Genomic DNA, 23,068 nt, shown 5'->3' with positions numbered 1-23,068 from the left:
ATTTCATCTGTCCTCTTTTAAGAGTTTCAAATAAATAAGCTTAGCTTGGTAGTTCACAAAACTGGATGTTTAAAATGATTTAAGGTTATAATTAGGGATAAAATGTGTTAGGTAAAAAGGAAACAGTATGTGCTAAAGGACTGAAACTTCATCTTTTAATATGTGCGATTCTGTTGGTACTTAGTATCATTTTAAAAAATTGGATTCATTTATAAAATTTATATGTGTTCTTGTAAATGTGGGTTTTTATGCATGTGTGATTGTGGAGATCAGGACACCCTTGAGATGGTGGTCCTCAGGCACCACCTACTTTCTTTTTCTTTCTTTCCTTTTTTTTTTCTTTCCAGATAATTTCACTGACCTACAACTCTCCTAGTTAGGTGAGTTTGACTGTCCAGTATGTACCAGGGATCTATCTACCTGTTTGTCTTTCCAGAGCTAGAATTAATTACAAGTGTGGATGCCTGGTATTTTTTAACATGGGTTCTGGGTACCAAACCCACGCACTTAACCAACTTTATCCCCCAGCCCTATAAATTTTTAAATGAAATAAATCCACATTAGATTCTTAATACTCACATTGCAAACTGATGTGGTATAAAGGGGTAGTGGAATTGTTCCTTTTCTAACTGCATGGTGGTGGTTTATATGACTGAGACAGGAGTGTCAGAGGCATCCATTTATTTGCTAATATCTAAAATGGTCTGATGATGAGAAATCCACCTTAAAAGGCTGGAGTGGTAATTGGTGTCGGATTGGATTTGCTCTGGCAGCCATAGTGACATTAGTAAAGGTTGTAGAACTATGGCAGTGTAAAGTTTTCCATACGGAAAGCATTTCTGTTTGAGATACAAGTCCTCATAATTTTCTCAGCCTAGCAATACTTTCTAAAAAAAGCTACTTTAAAACTTTAGAAAGTACTGCTAATATACTTTTTAGACTTGAAGATGAAATAACACTAAGAAATAGAAAAAAGGTCAGCTAATGTAAAATAAATAATTTCTTGGGTATTGTGGATAGGTCTGTAGACTTTTTGCTGTTGATTTTGCTGTGGTTTTCGGTGAGATAGCAAACATTACATGTTTGGATGGTGAGTTATCTTGAACTGAGGCTGGAGTTGGAGCTCTCTATGTAGTCAGGCACTGGCTTGGTATGAGTGAGGTCCTGTCTGGGATTGGTTCTCAGTGCGGAGAGAAGGAAAAACAATGAAAAATGAAGAGGACAGTACAATCCTGAACTGATACATGAAGCTTTTTCTTTTCTGGAAGATTGTATGGTACTTTGGAGTAGGTAAAGAGAGCCTGAGTGTTAGCATTGGCTCCTTTTGTTCAGAAGTTTGTGGAATTTAAAGCCAGGGTGGTTTGTGAGACTTGTCACATGTGTTGTTCTTATCTATTTCAAGATGTGTTCCAAGCAATTTAATAATTCAAATTCACAATATTCTTGGGGTAGTTTTAGCTTAAATAAATACTGTCAAGTTTTTAATCCATCTAGAGGTTCTTTGTTAAGATTGTCTGCAAGTTTTTGTCTTTGTTGATTAACATCTGGAAATTCTTTACCTGCAGGCGTTTTTCTCTGTCCCAAGTTTTGTGACTGCCTGTTCCTGGAGAGCTTTTAACACATGGGCAGTTTATTTTGAGTAGTAACCTAATGGGTGAATTCATTCTTACAAGTAGTTTTCTTATGTGTATTTTAGGATTCTCAGAACAATATGTTAAAATTAACTTACCTGGCCTTGAGTTAGCAGATAATAAAATAATTTCCTAGTTTATTTTGTATTGACTTCAGGAAGATCAGGCATTATATGAGTACATTGGACATAAAAAACTTACCATCTAATTAGGAATTTTAATTTACTTTCATAATTATATCTAAAAGTGATAAGGGCTATCAAATTTAAAAAACCTAAATTACCATGTTTTTAGTTTCATATTTTGTTTGAGAGGATATTTTGGTGACATGAACAATTCATGAAAGTTAAATTTCTTTGAAAAAATTTTTGAGAATCCATTTTGTAGAATTAATATGTGAAAGTGAAAGTTAGTAAGTTTGCAATTAATAAGGTATTGAGCATGTGGATTATACAAAGGTGTAAGTATTCTATGATATGGGGAAAATTTAATTTTTATTTATGGAATTTGAGAATGTAAGATTGTAAGTCAAAAACGGATAGAGAACAGTCACTTATGTAACTTTGATTATGCATACGAGGCAGTCATTGCTTGTCTAAGTCTACCTTTAGTTAGTACACATGCATGTACAATCTTTGAGCTTTCACGGATGGTTGGATGAGAAGTTTTGATATTGAGGAAATCTAAGTAGCAGCGTAGTTTGGTATATCTTCTGCTTAGTTAAAAATGAAACTAATGAGATTTGTCATCTAAGTTATCCATGGCCTTACAGATGATGGTAGCATGTAACAGAAGCAGTACTAAAGAGTGTGTGTATTCTGTACATATTTACAGTTGTCATGACATGATGTCCTGAGTTTCTGTCATGGCTGGAGTGCATGTATATACCTTAGGAAGGGTTCTAGTGTAACAAGGCAAGAAATAACTACTGTAAGCGGAGTCAGTTGACTCTAGTTTACTTGTGGAGTGCAGAAACACTAGTTTGTAGGCAGCTTGGTGAAACACATGTCTGAAACTTCACTCTATCTCTAGATGTTAGGTGATAGTTATTTTGAGTACTGGAAACTAAAACAGCTAAAAATGAAACTGGTTGTTCTGTTAGTATTATTTACGTTGATACTTTTAAGAATAAGCAATTTAAGGACTTTTTTTTTATTGGAAAGTATCTTTATCAGATTCATACTCTAATATGTTTGAGAGAGAATTTATTGTATAGAGCAAATACTTGATTTTAAAAACTCAGTGTGTTACTCTATGAATAGAGCACCCCACTTTGCTGTAGGGAGGAATCTGAAGAGGGTTTTTTTTTTTTTTTAAAGCAAAACAATCAGATTTTAAGTGAATAAAATGTTTGTATTGCCATTTTCTTTAATTGACATACTGGCAAAGTTCTGTCTGTGTTAACTGTTAAGCATCTTACAAAGAAATGATGAAAATTTAAGAATTCTGAAGTTAATTAACCTAACTTAGAAAATTTGATTTATAGGTTCTATTAAATTTTAATGCTCAAGCTTGTGTAATTATTGGGGAAAACTAAAGTTTTGAGAAGGAAACAATACTATAAACAGTGTTGGAATCTGGAGACCTGGACTTGATTAATTTGTTTCCTATTTTCTGAAGATAAATCCTTGAACAAATTTTACCTTTCCTTTACCTATGACATAGGTAGAGTCTCCTTGCATTTATTTGTAAATCTTTAATCTTTAAAAGATTAAATTTTGAAAAATAGTTGGCACCAACATGTTTTTCTGTGGAGAAGCTAGTAAAAGTTACTTAGAAAATACATACTAGCTTTAAAAATTATAGATAAAATTTAACACATAGTTAAAAAATTATAATAGCTTATAAATTTGGAAGTTTTGAAACTTAGTTTTAAAGTTTTGGTGTTTTTATGATTAGTTTTTTGTAATTTTTTTAATATTCTAGAATAGTTGGAAAAATGAGAGTTGTATTCCATTCAACTGGCCTTTTGTAATGCAAAATATAGAGAGCAGAAATAACTAGCCCTTTTGATCTGACAAAGTTTATTGGTCTAGTCACATGGAAAGAATGAATATGAAGTGAGTATTTTAATTAAACCATCAACGCTGAACTTCATTTTCATAAGTATTGATTTGCTAAAGGAAGGACATTTTTAGGTCAATGTAAGCAAACCAAGTAATTGGAATGAGTCTGTGGAGCTAACGTCACAGTGGAAATTCGCTGGGTTTTGTATTGATATATCAGTCTTGTGTGTATGTCATGAACCTAGAAGTGAAACTGACAAGGAGACAAAAGGACCAGTGGGAGTGGAGAGGGATGAGAAATAGCGGGTGGGAGCCCTGCGGAGAGATGTGCCCAATGTGCAGTGTACGCCTGCACGAAAGTTTAACAAATAAAGATACCCTAAACAATTTCCTGGGTTAGACAAGTTTTCTTCCCAGTATGTGGGTCATCATGTAGTATGTGTTAGGAGTATAATTGAAGTAACAGTTGACTGTTGATGTGCAGTGCCAAGAACATCAGGTGGTTTAAATAGTAAGTTAGTGATGCCTTCTATATGATGATGAGGACACTTGGACTTAGTGCTTTCTCCATTCCCATTGCCAGTAGAATGCCTGGCTACTTTGACTTGAGATGTCTTCTGAGCTGCTGACCTTTTCTTTAAAAGTTGAGTAAGAAGTACTTTAGGTTTGCTGAGACAGGGTTTCTCTGTGTAGCCAGCCCCGGCTGTCTTGGAACTTGCTCTGTAGACCAGGCTGATCTCCCAAGTGCTGGGATTAAAGGTGTGCCCTTCCACTGCCTGGCTGAGTAAGAGAGGTTCCTAATCACAGTATGTCTAGTGGAAATCAGTGGCTTTCACTTTCCTCATAGGAACATCTTACTGATTACACCTTGTGTGTGTGTGTGTGTGTGTGTGTGTGTGTGTTTGTGTGTGTGTGGTTTTTTTTCTTCCCCATGAATGAATGCTCTGCATGTATGCCTGCAGGCCAGAAGAGCACATCAGATCCCACTGTAGATGGCTGTGAGCCATCATGTGGTTGCTGAGAATTGAACTCAGGACCTCTGGAAGAGCAGCCAGTGCTCTTAATCACTGAGCCATCTCTCCAGCACCCAATTACCCTTTAACACTACCTTCCGATGGTTGCCAAACGTTTTCTCTAGAAGGGATAGCTGCTTATATTGAATAGCTTGTATCTTAGTTTGCTTTTCTATTGTGATAAACACCATGACCAAAAGCTTCTTGTGGGAGGAAGGGATATTTTATCTTAACAACTTCAGGTTACAGTCCTTCACTGACAGAAGTAAGAGTCGAAACCTAAGGCAGGCAGGAACCTGGAGGCAGGAGCAGGAACAAGCGGGGAGGAGTGCACTGGCTTACTCTCCGGGGCTGGCTCTGTCTGTTTTCTTCTTCTTCTGCCACACAGGACACCGCCCAGGGCTGCACCACCCAAGTGAGCTCTTGAGACGTCCCGGAACTGGCAACAGTCAAGAACATGATCACTAATCAAGACTTATTTATAGACACATATGTTTATACTTTATGTATACAGTGTAATGGAGGTGTTTTCTCTATTGAGGCCCCTCTTCTTGCATAACATAGCTTGTGTCCAGTTGACAAAAAACTGACCAGTATAGCATGCTACTCAGAAACAGCTTGGTTTACCCAAAGATGCAGATTAACCAACCATCCAGCTTAGGTTTTTTTTTTTCTTTTTATTCCTAATATGCTGCAATTCATATTCTCAAATGATTATACCATTCAGATTGTAGTTAATAATTCTAGAAATATTTCTTATATGTGATCTGAGAAAGAAGTGATACACATATGAGTTTGATCAAAGTGGAAAAAGAAATAAGAGCTTGTTTTTCAGAGAAGCTTTGACCCTGATGTGAGAAACATTGCTATAGACCTATGGACCATTCTTTGGGGAAAGGGTCAGTAAACATTGATTGCTGTGGTAAAGTGCTTCTGGCTTTTAAGGTTGCCTAATTGGTATTGACAGTCCCTGTTTTGCAGCATTTTGTGCGGAGTGTTGACATGAAGGTCCATGGTTACAGTTTTCCAAGTGAGTTCTTAAAGAGACTCCTAGGATTCCAGGTGTCCTGAGGAAGTTGAATGGCCAAGGCTAAGACTACATGTAAATTTGGGAATTAGCATAGAATTGTCCAAAGAGAGAAATCATGTGTGGATTTGGGTTCTGACAACTAGGACCTCAAAGAGCTTTACTACTTGTGGCTAGGTAGAAGAGAATGAACCTGTAAGAAGGAATGGATCCACAGATAGAGGAAAGCCAGAGAATAGCTTGGAAACCAAGTCTAGATGGTGATAGAAACATTAAGATATAGATTTAAAAAAAAAATAAAATAAAAGAAGGCTGGGTGGCAGTGGCACATGCCTTTAATCCCAGCACTCAGAAGGCAGAGCGAGGCAGATAGATCTCTGTGAGTTTGAGGCCAGCCTGGTCTACAGAGCAAGATCCAAGACAGGCTCCAAAGGTACACAGAGAAACCCTGTCTCGAACCCCCCCCCCCCAAAAAAAAAAGATCAGAAGTTAAGGTGAACCCCAATGAGGCTTTTGTTTTTCTGGTACTTCTGTATTTATTTTAAAAATAATCTTAGAAATCTACTGTCAACATTACCTTATAGTAGAATTTTATATTAAAGTACTTGTAGGTTCACAAGTAAGAAAAATAGAGGGAGCCTAGGTCCAGTATGAACCTTTTGTGAAATCATGATGATAATGACTTTGATACAGTGTGATCTTACTTAGATCCCAGTTTTCCCCACACTTGCTTATTTGTGTACATGTATGTGGGCATATTACATTCTATGTCATTATTTTTATTATTGTATTTTTTCTCCAATATGAGTCAATATGTAATGTGTAACTTGGAGTATAATTAAAGTAACTGTTGAGGCTTAGACCAGATGCAGTGCTAAGGACATCACATGTGGTTTAGTGTATCCAATACCGTAGCCAATAGTAATAACACTTTCACTCTGTCTTAATGCCTCTAAACTCTTAACAATGCCCTACTTGCCTTCCATTTCTAAAATAGCATCTCAAAAAGTGATACAGCTTGAGTCATAGAGTGGATATTTTAGAAGCCCCCCCCCCAATAAATACTTGAGCATTTTTTTTCTTCGAGACAGGGTTTCTCTGTGTAGCTCTGTAGCCCAGGCTGTCCTCGAACTCACAGAGATCCACCTGCCTCTGCCTCCCTAGTGCTGGGATTAAAGGTGTGCGCCTCCACCGCCCGGCCACTTGAGCATTTCTTAATTTTTTTTTTTGTGATTCATTCGACTGAAAACTGTTGTTGACGGGGGGGGGGGGGGGGGGGGAGGGACGACGGACTGATAATGAGCTATCAAAACAACAACAAAACATGTTTCTGAGGAGGCAAAGACTAAAAATCCGTCTGGATGATTAAACTGAGAGGGGGTGGAGAACAAGTGAGGCAGAAATGGGGGTTTTGCTAAGAACTTGAGGATATTTAAATAGATGTCACATGAACAGGAAGGAGGTAGTTGAAAAGAACATTAAACATGAGGAGGACTAGCTTATAGTTTGGGGTTTCTTTGAAATCACGTTAGGATTCATAGCATAGGCAGAGGATTTAGATCTTATATATTAAGGGGAACAATTGTGCTAAGGAGTGGAGTAGGTTCAGTTGTAGCTTTAGGGATTTGATGGAGAGAAAACAAAGATCTCCCCATAAATAGATGACAAAGGGGTGTATCTGTACCTTCCTGTTTCATTTAGAATTTTATTTGAGGAATTTTCTATGGCTTTGAAAAATGTTTGAAACCACTAGAATAAAGCACTAGAGTACATAAAGTCAAACATTATTTTGTTTTCTCTATTTTTATGTGCTAGAGTAGGTGCTAATAAAATGTTTTCAGTATTGGGTAATGACGAAGTCGGCAAGTCTTTGTTAACATGTTCATTTATCTAAATAATCATTTATTAACCCCCCTCAAGTTGTTAGGTACCTAGTAGACAGGTAAACCAGTCTAATCCTATGTCTTACATGGGACACAGACAAATTAGTTGGTCAGTGATTCAATATAGCATGATGTCTTCTGAAATCCCTGCTAGAGAGGCATAGAATGGATTTCTTACGAGGATTATAGTTACCATTAGATTCTTACTGAGGTTGAAAGTATAAAGGTTTATTAAGAATTAATATACATACTTTGAAATGTCAAGGGTGACCAGGGAAAACTTGAAACGTAAACAAGAGGTGTGTAAAAAGGGACTAAGGTAGTGTAACAGCTCACAGAAGGCAGTGAAGCATAGACAGGAGGAAAATGAGGTGTGGAAGTGGGTGGGTAAAGAAAAAGATTTCCAGTAGACAAGTCAGTTTCTATATTTAATATCTCAGAAAATGGAGAAAGCAGAGCATTTAAGAACTGAATGTCTCTTCTAACTTGAAAGTGAAAGTTGAATTTGAAAAATTGGAATATTCTACATTATCAAAGAAAGCTTTAGTCAAAGTAGATTCATAATATTTTACTAAAAGGTAGAGATCTGTAGAAAAGGTTACCAGTCTTACTACTTGAAAAAGTATTCAGCCTACAGATTCTAAAACAAGGCCATTATAAACTTCACTTTGCTAAAATAAAAAACTGAAAGGAATTTTGAGCAGTTTCAGAGGTCACATTAAAATACTTACATTTGGGCCAGAGAGATGGGATGGCTCAGTGTTTGAGTATTTGTAGCTCTTGCTGAGGACCTAAGTTGAGATTCTAGCACCTGCCTCAGGCATCTCATAACCCCTGTAATTCTGGATCCCGAATGCTTTCTTGTCTCTGCAGGCACTGGGGACAGATGGACACACACACATACACACACACGAATTTAAAAAAATCTTTTAAAGCAATAATTGTTTTAAGTTTTGATCCAAAAGGCACCTTATAAATATTCCAGGCCTTTATAACTTAAGGTGTGTGTGTCTGCATGTGCATGTATGTTAGCAGGTGTTCGGCTCCATCACTCTGTATTAGTGCTCTGAGCCTTTGAGACAGGGTCTTCTACTGATCTGTCACTAGACTAACCATCAGTAAGCCCCAGCAATTCTCCGTCTCATGTCCTCAGTGCTGGGGTTACAGGCATGTATACTCCTGGATTTTCCTGTGGCCTTAGGGATTTGAACTCCACTCCCCATGCTTGCTCAACCGGCACTCTTAACCTGCTGAGCCATCTTCTTAGGCTTAATTATATTTTCAGTTGACACACAATTCTTTTTTTTGAGTTGAGGACTGAACCCAGGGCCTTGCGCTTGCTAGGCAAGTGCTCTACGACTGAGCTAAATCCCCAACCCAACACAAAATTCTTTATGAGGTAAAGTGCAATGTTAGATATATGTACATTGTATCATATCTTTGTGTGGTAAGAACATTCAAAATCTTTGGAGCTATTCAGATAACTTTGCTAACTATAGTCACCTTGTACACAGAATCCAGAATTTCCTGGGGCTTATCATAGTAAAGTATAAATATAATTAAAAAATTATTTTGTTATGTTTCCTTATAAATGCTAAAGATAATTTACTACTCATTAGTGTTTCTTTGTTTTTTGGTTTTTCGAGAGAGGGTTTGTTTGTGTAACTGTCCTAGCTGTCCCGGAACTCGCTTTGTAGACCATGATGGCTCAAACTCACAGAGATCCACCTGCCTCTGCCTCTTGAGTGCGCTGCCGCCGCCGCCACCACCACCACCACCACCACCACCACCACCACCACCACCACCACCACCACCACCGGGCATCATTAGTGTTTCTTAAAGTATTTTCTGAGTCTGACAGATACTAGGGAGAAAGTGGTGCTGTAGCTAAACAAGTTAGGGAAATTATGGGTTGAGCAAAATTAAAAACAGATTTTTCTGGAGTCTGAGAGGCTTTACTGACACTGGCCAAGGGAGTATATTGTACATCCTTTGTAATGCATATTTTATTAAGTCCCTCTCTTTCTAAAGATAATCATTCTGCCAAGCCTTTTTAACCATTTAAATATATCTATTCTAGACCGCTGTTTTTAATTATCAGTGTGACAGTATGACTCCCAAGTTATCTTCACAACAGGAATGTCTTCTGGAGTAAGATTTCCGTTACTGGCTTCATGTTAGAAGGATGATTATTAGCCAACTTTAAAAATATGTATGCTAGTCTTCAGAGTATAATAAAACGTAAAGGTGTATCTCGGTGGTAGAATTCTTGTCTTGCTTCTCTTGCGTGCACTGAGAAGGGGAAATAAAAAGTATAACAGATGATATGAGATATAATAAAAGGATTTATCTATTTACATGGCCCTCAGTATTATTTAAGAAATTCATATTAAGATTGCCTAATTGATAAAATACTTTGAAACTTAGGCTTAAGGCCCCAAATACTTTGAGACTTGGGCTCAAGCCCCCTTCTCAACACTACAAATTACTGCATTCTTTTGTTAATGTGTGTTGTACTCTACTGTGGCTGCCATTACTTTTTCATATACTAAAACCTATCAGACACCAGGATACTAATCTAATTTCATGTTATTACAGGCAACATCGATGTTAGAACTTTTCAAAACAAATTTAAGGGAAAGGGCTTTTTTATTTACCTTTTTGTGAATCTTTACTAGCTGCCTTACGTAGACCATTAGTCTTTGTTGACTCTGTCGTGATAAGTTGTGTATGTGGCCTCTGGAAACCACTACTGCAGACAGAAAATGGCAGGGAAAATGTTTCATTCTTATTATGATTTTTACCTAGAGAGTCATCATGGTTCTTAGCACATGTTTGAAGAGCACCTTACTTGAATGGTTACTTTCTACAATAGGACATATTTCATAACTTTGGGAGGTAAATGTAAAGTGGAAGGTAGTATATACTTGTTCTAATTTAATTCATTTTGGATTTTGTGAGTATTTATTAAAAAAATGAAATTGCCGGGCAGTGGTGGTGCACTCGGGAGGCAGAAGCAGGTGGATCTCTGTGAGTTCAAGGCCAGCCTGGTCTACAGAGTGAGTTCCAGGAAAGGCGCAAAGCTACACAGAGAAACCCTGTCTCGAAAAACCAAAAAAAAAAAAAAAAAAAGATGAAATAATAAAAAGAATGAACATTATGCTTTCAAATGTTGATATAAATTAGTGGTGTGGAGTTCTTTATGTGGTTCATCTTATTATAGTAGTTAGCTTATTTTACTGTTGAAACTTGTTTGATATAACAATTAGAATTTTGCCTCCCTCCCCACCCCTTTTCAAGGTTTTTGGTAAATTAAAAACATAGCAGGGCATGGTGGACCTTTAATCTCATCTCAGCACTTGGGAGGCAGAGGCAGAGGCAGAGGCAGGCAATCTTTTAGTTTGAGGCCAATATGGTCTACATAGTTGAGAAAGCCTGTCTCTAAAAACAACAAAAGTTAGCATAGAGTATATTAAATACCCTTAAACTTTTTATAATGAGAATCTAAACATACTAATTGTCTTTAATTTTTAATTATTCTAGAGACATAATAGCTTTTTTTTTTTTTTTTTTTTTTTTTTTTTTTTTTTTTTTTTTTTTGGAGACAGGGTTTCTCTGTAGCTTTGGTGCCTGTCCTGGATCTCACTCTGTAGATCAGGCTGGCCTTGAACTCACAGAGATCCACCTGGCTCTGCCTCCTGAGTGCTGGGATTAAAGGCATGCACCACCACTGCCCAGCTAGTAGCAGTTTCTTAACATGGATTTTACAGGGTTTTTTTTTTGTTGTTGTTGTTGCTTCTTTAAGGTTTTGAAATTCCAAAGCCTGTGTGTGTGTGTGTATGTATTTATGGAGGTGGGGGATATTCAGAGTTTCCATCCCAGGCTGGCCCCAACTTTACACAGTGGAGCATCTGTCCCTCTGTATTGCTAGGGTTATATGTGTGGACCACCACATCTATAGTGTTAAAGGTATATAGTGTTAGAGATAAAAATCCAAAGCCTTATGCATTCTAGACAAGCTCTACGAACTGAGCTGTACTCTCTGCTCTGAAACTGTATGTTTATCATTGTTTAGTGTTGGCATTGGCCAGCATGTTAATTTATAGAACTTAACTCCGTTTAGTTTACATTAATTTATCGCAACTTTTTCTTCCTTAGTATACTAAATGATAGGCAACTTGGTTCTGTGAATTCAGTGGTTTAATAAAATCTGAACATTGTTCTGGAGTGAAAACAGTGTTGGCTAGCCTAAACAGATTGTAATCTTTGAGACTGTTGTCTGGGACATAATAGGTGCCTCTGTCTGTTTTTACATAATAGGTGAAGTATTACAGACATCTTGCACCTGATCACTTGCTGCAGATCTGTCATCGACTAGGACCCCTTCTTGAGCAAGAAATTCCTCAGAGTGTTCCTGGAGTGCAAACTTTATTAGGAGCTGGGAGACAGTCCTTGCTACGTACAAATAAAAGTAGGAATATTTTCTTTTACAATTTAGACTTTCTTTTTCTTAGTTTTTATATTTTATTTTTGTATTCATAAAATGTATGTTTTGATAGGCTGCAAGCATGTGGTATGGAAAGGATCTGCTCTGGCTGCACTACATTGTGGAAGGCCACCAGAGTCTCCAGTTAACTATGGTAGCCCGCCTAGCATTGGTGAGTTGAGTTTACTATATTGTGATATCCTCTAGCTAAAAACTATTGAAAATAAAGTTTTTAGTTATTATGATGTCAGAGATCTTTATATAATGCATATACTATGTATATCAATATTCAAATATGAAAAACCTCTCAGATTTTTCTTATGTAAATAGTTTTAATAATAAACATAATGTATAATTGTAAATTATTGGCATTTCAATGTTTTTTTCTTAAAACTTCCCTATTAAAAATTTTATTATGTTTAATTAGTATCATAATTCCAGTTAGCTGTAATGTTAGTAAACAACTAGTTTGGTTAAGCATTGCATATTTTTTGTCTAAAGTTTCAAAGAGAACAAATTTGCAAATAAGTTTTCCTCTTGAATTGCTTTATAGACACAACCTATCATCTCTATTACTACTAGACATTGTCTTGTGAATTAATAGACCACCCTCAAGACTAGACATCTTGACCTTGTCTTCTACCTTTCTCCCTTCCAGTACATTGTCTAACACTATAATATTAATTTTTGTGACTTTACCTTTGCTCTTCCCAAAGAAATACACGAAGGTAAATGATGACATTTTAGAGGTATTCGTTTCTTTAGCATTATGTCAGCTCCTGGCTTTAGAGATCTCATGTCAGTCCCAGCTTCTTTTCGCATGTGCGCTCTCCTGCCTAGTATCTTTTAGTGAAGCTGAAAAATTCTCATTATTTTAAAATAATGTCTGCTTCATTATTTTTTCTTTGTAGAACTTCAGTTAATGAAATGAAGGACTTTTTTTTTATTTAGTCTGTTACCCTCTTTTCTGTTTACAATTTTTTTTCTTCCTGTGATGTATTCTGAGTCATTTTCTCTTACTTGTTTTTCAAAGCTATCTTGATATTTTCATGATACATAATCATAATTGGTTATATTTTGCTTATTTATCTTTTATTGGTAAGATTTAATGTCATTTTAATATTAATCTTATGTAAATTATGCTATACAGCTTTTTCCTATTGATCAATTTTTCCCTCTTCATTGTTATTCTTTTCTTCCCTTCAGTTCATAGTTGGTCCCTCTGTACTTACTTGTCCATAGTGCTCGTCACCTAAGCACATTCATTACAGCCTGCTCTCTTAGTAGCTGTTTTCTTTCATTATTCATTTTCTTGTGCTTTTTTCATCATAGTAGCATAACAGTTTTTACAGTTTGTGGTTAGTCATTTCATACTTAGCTATTTTCTTTTTATATTGCCATTTGTTTCTTAATTTATCTTTCTTTAAATTTATTTCTCATTTCCATTTGGCACAATGTTAACTTTAAAATTTTTTCTTTTTTCTGTCTTCTATAAAGAGAAAAGGATATTGCCCCTTCAAGCTCATTTTTTCCCTTTATTTTTTTTTCTTTTATAAAATAGGAGGATAGCTCTTAAAGATTTATAAGATGTGTTTGCATTATACCAAAGTTCTTTTGTTTAAATTTCAATTTCAAGTTACGATTGACAAAACAAAGGAGTGAATTTTTTGAAAATAACTATTTCCATAGGGAGTTTAGTGCTTTTAAAGTTGTGTTTTCAGGGACTGGAACATAGCTAGGTGGGTAAGAACACCAGCTGCTCTTCCAGAGGTCCTGAGTTCAATTCCCAGCAACCACATGGTGGCTCACAACCATCTCTAGTGGAATCTGATGCCCTCTTCTGGCATAAAGTCATACATGCAGACAGAGTACTCATCTATAAAATAAATAAATAATTCTTTTAAAAGTTACATTTTCATTTCTTTAGTAAATAATTATTAAGTTTATTTTTAAGTTATAGATGAGATAAAAGATTCCCTTATCCCACGATGTATCTGACAAGCAACTAAACTAATTAGGATGTACTTACCAGTTCTCCTTTCCATTCTCACCATGTATTTTCTTTCCCGTAGTGATTATTGAGTTTGATGTTGGGTTTTCATCTTTGTAAATGAAACAGACTGTCATCTTTTCATTAGGCCTTTGACTTCTTCAGTTTCTTCAAGAATCCTTTGATTAGGATTTGAGTAGATTTTATATAGATACTAGTGCTTTATTCAGCTCCTCCAGTAAGACTCAATGTAGTCAAATAGCCTCCCATAAAATAATTTACTTTTATAACACATAATGCTTTGATTGCTTAGGGACAGCCAATATAAGTAATTGTTAGTGTAAAATGGTGTTGAGTTTGTAGAACCAATGGTGCCATTTGCACTTTATAGCAGCTCTGTAAGAGACCCCTTTTATTAACGAAGAAACCGATTTGTAGACGTCGTAACAAACTCAGTGTGTTCTCTGGTGGCTTTGGTTTGCAGCTTTTGCATTTGTCTTATATATCGACTATATAGTAAGTACTCTTTTACTTCTGTGACATTATCTATGCATTAACATACTGGCTATGTCCATTTATTATTTGAGTATGGTACTTGTTGGAAGTGTGCCTTAGTATAAGAACTGTAGAAATAATGAAGCATGGTATATTCTTTCAAGTTTACATATTGTCAGATAAGTGCTCAAATTTGAAATCAGATACTCGGTTCCTTAAGAAAATTGTAGGAATCTTCATGTGTTAGACTTATAACTGAGGATGACTTCGAACTTGCGATTTTCCTCCCTTTACCTCTTGAGAGTTGAGATTATAGGTGTGTACCTTACCACACCTGGTTTATCTCCTGATAGAGCTTAGTGCTTCGTGGATGCATCAGAACTCTACCAACAAAGCTACAATCCCTAGCCCCAAATTTTGTAGTTTGAATAATTGGATTTGTTTCACTAAATCAGCTTTTGCTTTTAGTTGCATCCTTTCCAGTTTCATTTTCATTGCTACCAAGTGAGAAAGTCACAAGAAATTATCTCAGAGCAAATCTTACATTATTCTATGCATTTCTCCCTGAACACTTTAAACTCATTTTCACTGGAATTTAGTGAAAGTGCATCTGCCACATCTTCTCTCTTTAATTTTTTTCTCCTGACACTTGTTCTTTACTATTTTGTGTGCTAATCATACAAGACTTACTGTGTTTGTTTTTTTCTTGTTTCTTTGTTCCTTTTTATTGAGATAGGTTCTCACTGTGCATTTCAGGCTGACTTTGCAGAGTTGGAATTACAAGCCTCTACCACCTTGTCCAGCTCTGTAACTGACTTCTTAAATTTTGTTTTTATTGCATTAATTTTGTTTGTGTGTAGTGTGTGCATGAATGTTCTATAATTTCCCAATCTATACCTTTATTTGATAATACCATTGTTTGGTTGTAGAATGTTATTTTAAGCTATGTTATATTTGTTTGTGCTGTGGAATATTTGTTTAATGATACAAAGATGTGTTGCATTTCTTTAATCCTGTGAGGCTGTGTTATTTAGCTTTTCTAAAACACTTGATAGTCTAATAAAGAGCTGAGTGGTCAATAGCGAGGCAGGAAAAAGGATAGGCAGGGCTGGCAGGCAGAGAATAAATAGAAGGAGAAATCTGGGAGGAAAAGAAGAAAGAGCAAGAGAACAAGGAGAGGAGGACGCTAGGGCCAGCCACAGAGTAAGAGTGAAAGTAAGATTACAGAAGTAAGACAGTGAAAAAGCCCAGAGGCAAAAGGTAGATGGGATAATTTAAGGAAAGCTGGCAAGGAACAAGGCAAGGTAAGGCCAGGCAGAATAACTGTGTGTGTGTGTGTGTGTGTGTGTGTGTGTGTGTGTGTGTGTGTGTGTGTGTGTTTTGAGGGGGTGGGGGAACTGGGTGGCAAGCCCTCCAAAAGAGCAAAAATAGCCAACATCATTTTGGCATTCCATGTGGGCCTGCAGAAAGCTAAAGAGTTGTTTGTACCAGGCTTTTTCTTTTGTGTCACCAACCATCTCCCAAATCATGACACAGAGACTTATTAGTTATGAATGCTTGGCCCAGCTTAGGCTTGTTTCTGGGTATCTCTTTCAACTTAAAACTAACCTGTTTCTCTTTATGTACCTTTTGCCTTAGGGCTTTGTATTTTTTCCTTCTGTACATCCTGCTTTCACTGCTTCTTTTGTCTGGCTGACTAGCGGCTGCCTGGTTTCTGGCCCTGGATATGTCCCCCTCTTCCTCCTTGTTCTCTTCTTTCTTTGTTCTTCTCAAAAGCCTAGATTCTCTTATTTATTCTCTCTACCTGCTAACCCCGCCTATCTCTTTCCTGCTAGCTATTGGCTGTTCACCTTTTTATTAGATCACTCAGGTGCCTTGGGCAGGCAAGCTGAAACAGATGAAACACATCTTTACATCATTAAGCACACATCCTTACATCGTTAAGCAAATGCAGCACAGCAAATGTAACACACTATTACACAGTTAAAGTAATATTCCACAGCATAAACAAATGTAACCCATCTTTGCCCAGTTAAAATAATATTTCACAGGCTGGGGATTTAGCTCAGTGGTAGAGTGCTTGCCTACCAAGTGCAAGGCCCTGGGTTTGGTCCTCAGCTCCGACAAAAAACAAAACAGAACAAAAAAACAAAGAACAACAACAACAAAAAATCACACAGCAACATTGTAAGCCCTTATTTCCTATCTTTCTTCCTTTCGAGACTCAGTCTCCACAAGGTAAGTACCACTTCTTTTCTCTGTTAATATCCTATTGTCCACACTTGGCTCATGTGAGCTTTGTAAATATGTTGGTTGACTCAAAGTTAAATGACTGGGATGTTTGACATAGAGAAAAACTATTTAGTGGTGTTTTTTTTTTTTTGTTGTTGTTGTTGTTTTTTTTTTTTTTTTTTTTTTGGTTTTTCGAGACAGGGTTTCTCTAGCTTTGGAGCCTGTCCTGGACTATCTCTGTAGACCAGGCTGGCCTCGAACTCACAGAGATCCACCTGCCTCTGCTTCCCAAGTGCTGGGATTATAGGCGTGCGCGACCATCACCCGGCCCTATATAGTGTTTTAAGGGTAGACATTTAAAGGTAGTTTTAAGTTTGATCCTCAGCACCAAACAAAAACTAAATTTTTCTTTTTTTTTTTTTTTGGAGACAGGAACTTTCTGTGTAGAATGCTGTCCTGTAACTCACTTTGTAGATCAGGCTGTCCTTGGACTTAGAGATCTGCCGGCCTCTGCTTCCCAAGAGCTGGGATTAATGGTGTGTGCTACCATGCCTGGCCAAGCACTAAAATTTGTAAAGAATTTTTATTAAAATAAGTAAACTTTTTGCCAGTACTTAAAATTTAAAAGTATTGTTCTACTGTAGTATTTTCTGGTTGAAGTAGCATCAAATTCATTTCTAGTAAAGGGGAAAGAAATACCATTTCTAGTAATAATATAGTCATTATCTTTACTTTTTCATTTTATTCCTTATCTACTTGGCTCATGAAACTTTTTGCATAATTCTTAGGATTATCATTTCTTCCTGCCTGAAATTTCACCTACTTCTTGCTTTTTAGACATTGTTCATCTCTTAAAGTATTTACTAAATCTGCTTTTTTTTTTTTTTTAAAGTAAAACAACTGAACACTAAAACTCAACTTGTGAGGATTTAACTCCTAAGTGTACCAGTCCTTTTATTTACATTAGTAAAATAAGGAGAAAAGCTTTCATGGTTGTTCTATTGTCCAAGAGATTATTTTCATTTTCTATTCCCCATTACCTCTCTTAATTATGAAACTGATTATGGGATTGTCTTTTTAATACTGTAATCATCATCTTTGGCTGAAGTTGGAGCTGTTAATTATGTGATCTATCTTGTTCTGCTCTAGGTGGTGGCTGTAGAAATGAACCAAATCATGTTGAAATATTTTCCTCATGCTATCTGGCCTTCAAATTAGGGTTTTTAGGTTGTCATTTTCTGCTAATGTAATATAACTACTTATTAATCGTAACCTCAATAATTTTCATGCTTCTATAGTGAATTAGATTTTTCCCTTTTAAATCTTTCTTTGTAAATAAAATAGAACGTAACTAACTATCTCGATCTATCTTTCTTTGGTTTTAAAAGCACAGTGAATTTGTGTGTGTGGTGGGGTGGGGAGTATTCCTATCAATGTATGTCTGTGCAGGTACAAATCCATGTATACACATGTGTAGGCCAGAAATAGAGTCATATGTCATACTCTGTTGCTTTTCACCTCATTTCTTGAGTTAGGATCTCTCATTGAACTTTAGAGGTCATTGATTTTGCTCAGCTGACAGCAAGTCTCGTGGATATTATTGTCTTTGCTTCTTCAGCACTGAGGCTATCATGTCTAGCGTGTATGTGGGTGCCCTGGTTCAAACTCAGGTCCTTATGTATGCATTGCTGACCTTTTACCCACTGAGCCAGCCACTCAGTGAGAGATTTTATAAATCAAACTTATTTAAAACCAAATGTAGTCAGACTTTGTTTTGGGCCAACAGCCCCTAAATAATAACATGGGGACTTATTAATTATGAAAGCTTGGCTTTTAGCTTAGGCTTGTTCCCAACTAGCTCTTATAACTAAAATTAACCTGTTTCTTTTAATCTGAGTTCTGCCACATGGCTTTTTAACCTTCGTACTGTAAGTTCAACTTGTTCTGTGTCTCACTGGCATCTCCTCTGTACCTAGATTCATCTCTTGAGTTTCTCTCCCCAGAAATCTGCCTATCCTCTCCTGCCTAGCTGTTGGCCATTCAGCTCTTTATTAAGCCAGTCAGAATTAAACAGTGATACATTTTCACACAGTGTGATCAAATATCCTGCAACAGCCAAAATTGAGGGCCTGTTGCATTTATCTTCTGGCTTACAAATCAGAATATGTGACAATTTTTTAAGCAATGTTTTGTTGTTGATTTTGCTTTTTGAGGTGTTGTCTTATGATGGAGCCCTACACTAGCCTTAACGCTTGCACTTTCTTTGCCTTAGTCTCCTTTATTCTGGGGTTATAGTGTGTCCACCAGTATGTGAATTCTTTATATCAATTTTCAGTTCATGTGAAATCGGCAGTGGGCATTTTCTGTAGCATAATATATTTTCATATTCTTTAATATGCTTTTGTTTTTTCGAGACAGGGTTTCTCTGTAGCTTTGGAGCCTGTCTTGGACTAGCTCTGTAGACCAGGCTGGCCTCGAACTCACAGAGGTCCACCTGCCTCTGCCTCCCGAGTGCTGCGATTACAGGCATGCACCACCACCCGCCTGGCTTTAATATGCTTATTTTTTTAATGCTTTTTGTGATTGAATCATAAGTATTTCTATATTTCTATCAAGCTTTGGATTTAAGTTAATCTTTTTAGACACTATAGAAGATATGTGCCCAGTAGGAGAAAGCTTGGAAAATAAGAGAAAAGGTTAAAAAAAAAATCAGTGTAATTGGTTATATGCTTATAGTTTGGAATATTTCCTTTCAGTCTTTTTTCTCAGTGTTGATGTAAGCACCATAGTGTTGGGACCATTACAGTTTACTTTCAGTTTTCTTTCTGATGAGGCATATAGTTTCTTATGGTAAAGATAATATATATAAGAAACTACTGCATTGAGTAGTTTCTAGAATGCAGGCAAACACTCAGTAAATATACCTATTATGAGCCATCATTTCCAGATGCGGTACATTGACATTTTTCAGCATTATTTAAGTTCATCTGCTAATATTTAAGGTTTAAAAAATATAATGATTTTTGTGGTTGCACCTGTGCCACAGTGCTCCTGTGGAGGTCAGAGGACAAGTAGGAGTTAGTTCCCCACTCCACCCTGAGGATGGAGCTCCAGAGGGTCCGGGCAAGGGTGTCTAGCCACTGGACCATCTTTTTAGCCCAGATTTTACATTACTGAAGTCCTTTTACCATGAGCCTCTCTAGCTATAATGACTAGATGTTGATTGCTTTCTTCCTTCTTCCTTCTTTAGTCATTTTTTTCAATATATTTTTTATACACACACACACACACACACACACAGTTGTTTTTGACTGCCACTGTCATACATCTTTTTATTAGAACTCTTTTGTGGTTCTTTGAAATAACATTTTATGTAAATGTTGACATTAAATACTTTAGACCATACAGTATATTTGTATGATAGAAATTCTGAAGTCACTATTGTCCTGTAAAGACAAGTATTTGTTTAGAGAAAGTGCTCTCTGAATGTTTGGTTAGAAATACAGAATTATTTCATTAACATTAAAGATGGGACACATGATAATTTTTTTTCTTTCTTTTTTTTTTCTCATTTAGGTTTTTTATCACTTTGTTGTACAAATTAAAATTTAGTTTCATCGATTCATAGATTTCTATAGTCTTTAATTTACAGATATTGATTGTAAGCCTTATATTTACAAAGTTTCTTGATGTTATGGAGATTAAAATGAAACCTAGTTACAGATTATTCGTAGTTCATTCTTTTTTGTTTTAATTTAGGAAACATTTTGGTGTTTATTGTTATAAATCTTATGTTAACATTTTACTTAGAGGATACTAGGAAACTTTTTAAGTCTAAGTGTTTTTAAACCATAGTCACAGAATTAAATTAGGCAAGGTAGGGTAATAAAATTAATATACATTATTTCAAACAACCTTCTGCTAAAATACCCCAATGTTTCTTATCTGAGTACTTATTTTGTATAAAAAAAGACTTGGGTTCCTCCAATTGTACCAAAATACTTTCTAAGTTAGATATTTTGCCTCTTCATTTTCTTCTCTTCTAAGTGTTCTTTCACAGAAATTGTTTCCCCAGGTTTGTAACCTGCAGCTGCATTTCTTCTTGTATTCTTTAGGCTGATTATCCATCAGGCTTTGACTTTGTAAATGTGTAGTTCTGGGCCCTCCAGTTCTGATGTTTTAGGGGGAAACAGCTGTCCTATGTGAGAATAGGTAGTAGTCCATCACATGTTTTAGTCATTGTAAAGTTCTTTTTAAAATTGTGGTTAATTTTGATCTTAGGACTTGGGTAATTTCTTACAATTTTACCTGAATTCTTGTACATTTTACTAAGTACTTTGCAAAAGGAGAAAAAGTCTAACCATTTAAGAGAGAAACAGTATTTCTGCTTTAGTACTTAGTTGTTGGTTTTTGCCATGTGTAATTTTTACTGTCATTGAAAATGTAGTTACCAAGATGACCTTAGATGCTCTTCTGTGTGCTTGCGCATGTGCGCTTTTCCTTCCTCATGGACTCGGTACACTGATGCCTGTAGAGTAAAAGAAACTGAGGTGACGTTGCTGAAGTGTATAGACAATCATCTGCATTGAAAATTTGATCCAGATAGAGGAACTTGATAATGAAAGATGTCATTTTATCAGCAAATTCCAAACTGAGACTTGCAGCAAATATTTTTACTTATTAATTTCTTCAAAATTAGTTAATACTCAAGAATAAAATATTTTAAAATAGACGTATAATGAAAAATAACCAGAAACATTAAAATGCCATTAATTATAAAACTAAAGTGCTTAGTAATGACGTAGATTAGCCTATAATAATTGTTAATCACAGTTTAATAGAAAAAAGAATGAGTAGAATTGAAAGGCTAGATAACGGTGGTTAGTTATTTGTGGGAGGAAGTCTTTAGAAGTTGTCTTAGTCACTCTTGGATTCCTGTGAAGAGACATCATGACCCAGGCAACTCTTCATCAGGCTTTGCTTTCAACTTTTTACCTCATTGAGCACAGGACTCAGCTCCATTACACTTCCTCGTGTTCTTTTTCTCCTCACACTGTACATTTTGTTTTTCCTTGTTCAGCGTGCACCTTTTCATTATAGATCGGCCTAAGCATGACCACTAATAACCGCACACACAGTCCATATTAGGCTGTCTTGAAATTTCCTCTGCTAAGGTCATTAATCCAAAACTCTTCAATTTAGCCTCAGGCAAATATTTAGGACAAGGGCAAAAGCAGCCATATTATTTGTCAAAATATCATAAAATTGGTCTCTAGGCCACTTATTAATATTCCTTCCTTCTGGAACTTCTTGAGTTGGGTCCTCACATGTCAAATTGCCCTTTGCATTGTATTGTCTTCCATGTTCTCATAATGATCGTCCATTAAGCCCCACTTAAAGCATAACCAGTTTATTCCAAAGTCCCAACCAAAGTCTTCCATATTCCCTCTGCTAAATAGCATGGTCAGGCCTCTTAGAGCAACACCTTACTCTTGTAACCAACTTCTGTGTTAGTCACTGTCTACTGTTGTGAAGGGATGCCATGACTGAGGCAACTCTAAGTGAAAGCATTTAATTGGGGACTTGCTTACAGTTTCAGAGGTTTAGTCCATTATCAACATGGTAGCGAGTGCGGAGGCATACACCTCTGGTGTTGGATAAGTAGTTGGGCACTATATCCTGAGGCAGAGAGAGACTGGGCCTAGCATGGGTTTTTGATACCTCAAAGCCCATCCCCAGTGACAGACTTCTTCCAACATATCCACACCTTTTAATCCTTTTAATCCTTCCAGAGTTCTGCTCCCTGTGACTAAGTTTTTAAATATATGAAACTATGGAGATCACTCTCAGAAACTCACTTTATAATGTATATTAAAGTAGCAGATGTATTAAAAGCCTAAATGAGAAATGTAAACAAAAATCTTGAAAAGTAGATGTTTATTGTACTGTTTTCTCAGGAGTTCTACTGAATTAGGAGAAAGCAACACAGGAAAGATTGGTATTAGTGATTATGTACATAGGAGCCAAGTATATTGTGGAAAATGGAAATTATTTTCCATAACATATCTGCAGAAACTGAAGTGTATGAAGAGTAACTTGCTCACACCTTTAATCCCAGCACTTAGAGGGAGGCAGAGGCAGGTGGAGCTCTGTAAATTCAAGGCCAGCATAGTCTACAGATTGAGTTCCAGGATAGGCTCCAAAGCTACACAGAGAAACCCTGTCTTGAAAAAAACCAACCAAACAAACAAACAACCAACCCCCCCTTCCCCCCAAAAAGCAACAACAGAATAACTTGTTTAAGC

The 23,068-nt window shown here is 36.3% G+C and overlaps 1 protein-coding gene across 1 annotated transcript in view; it reads left to right on the top strand.

Moving 5' to 3' along the window:
- Positions 1 to 23,068, top strand: part of LOC118587053 (pleckstrin homology domain interacting protein) — a 118,839-nt gene that overhangs the window by 5,610 nt on the left and 90,161 nt on the right. Inside the window, exons 5-6 of the mRNA XM_036192660.1 lie at positions 11,881 to 12,031; positions 12,120 to 12,218. Of these exons, the coding sequence (XP_036048553.1) occupies positions 11,881 to 12,031; positions 12,120 to 12,218 (250 nt within the window). The remainder of the gene's footprint in view (positions 1 to 11,880; positions 12,032 to 12,119; positions 12,219 to 23,068) is intronic.

Source organism: Onychomys torridus, chromosome 7 (assembly GCF_903995425.1).
Source record: "Onychomys torridus chromosome 7, mOncTor1.1, whole genome shotgun sequence".
In the NCBI taxonomy this organism is placed as follows: Eukaryota; Metazoa; Chordata; class Mammalia; order Rodentia; family Cricetidae; genus Onychomys; species Onychomys torridus.
Note: the sequence above shows the minus strand (reverse complement) of the source record. Positions and strands in the feature narration are given on the sequence as shown.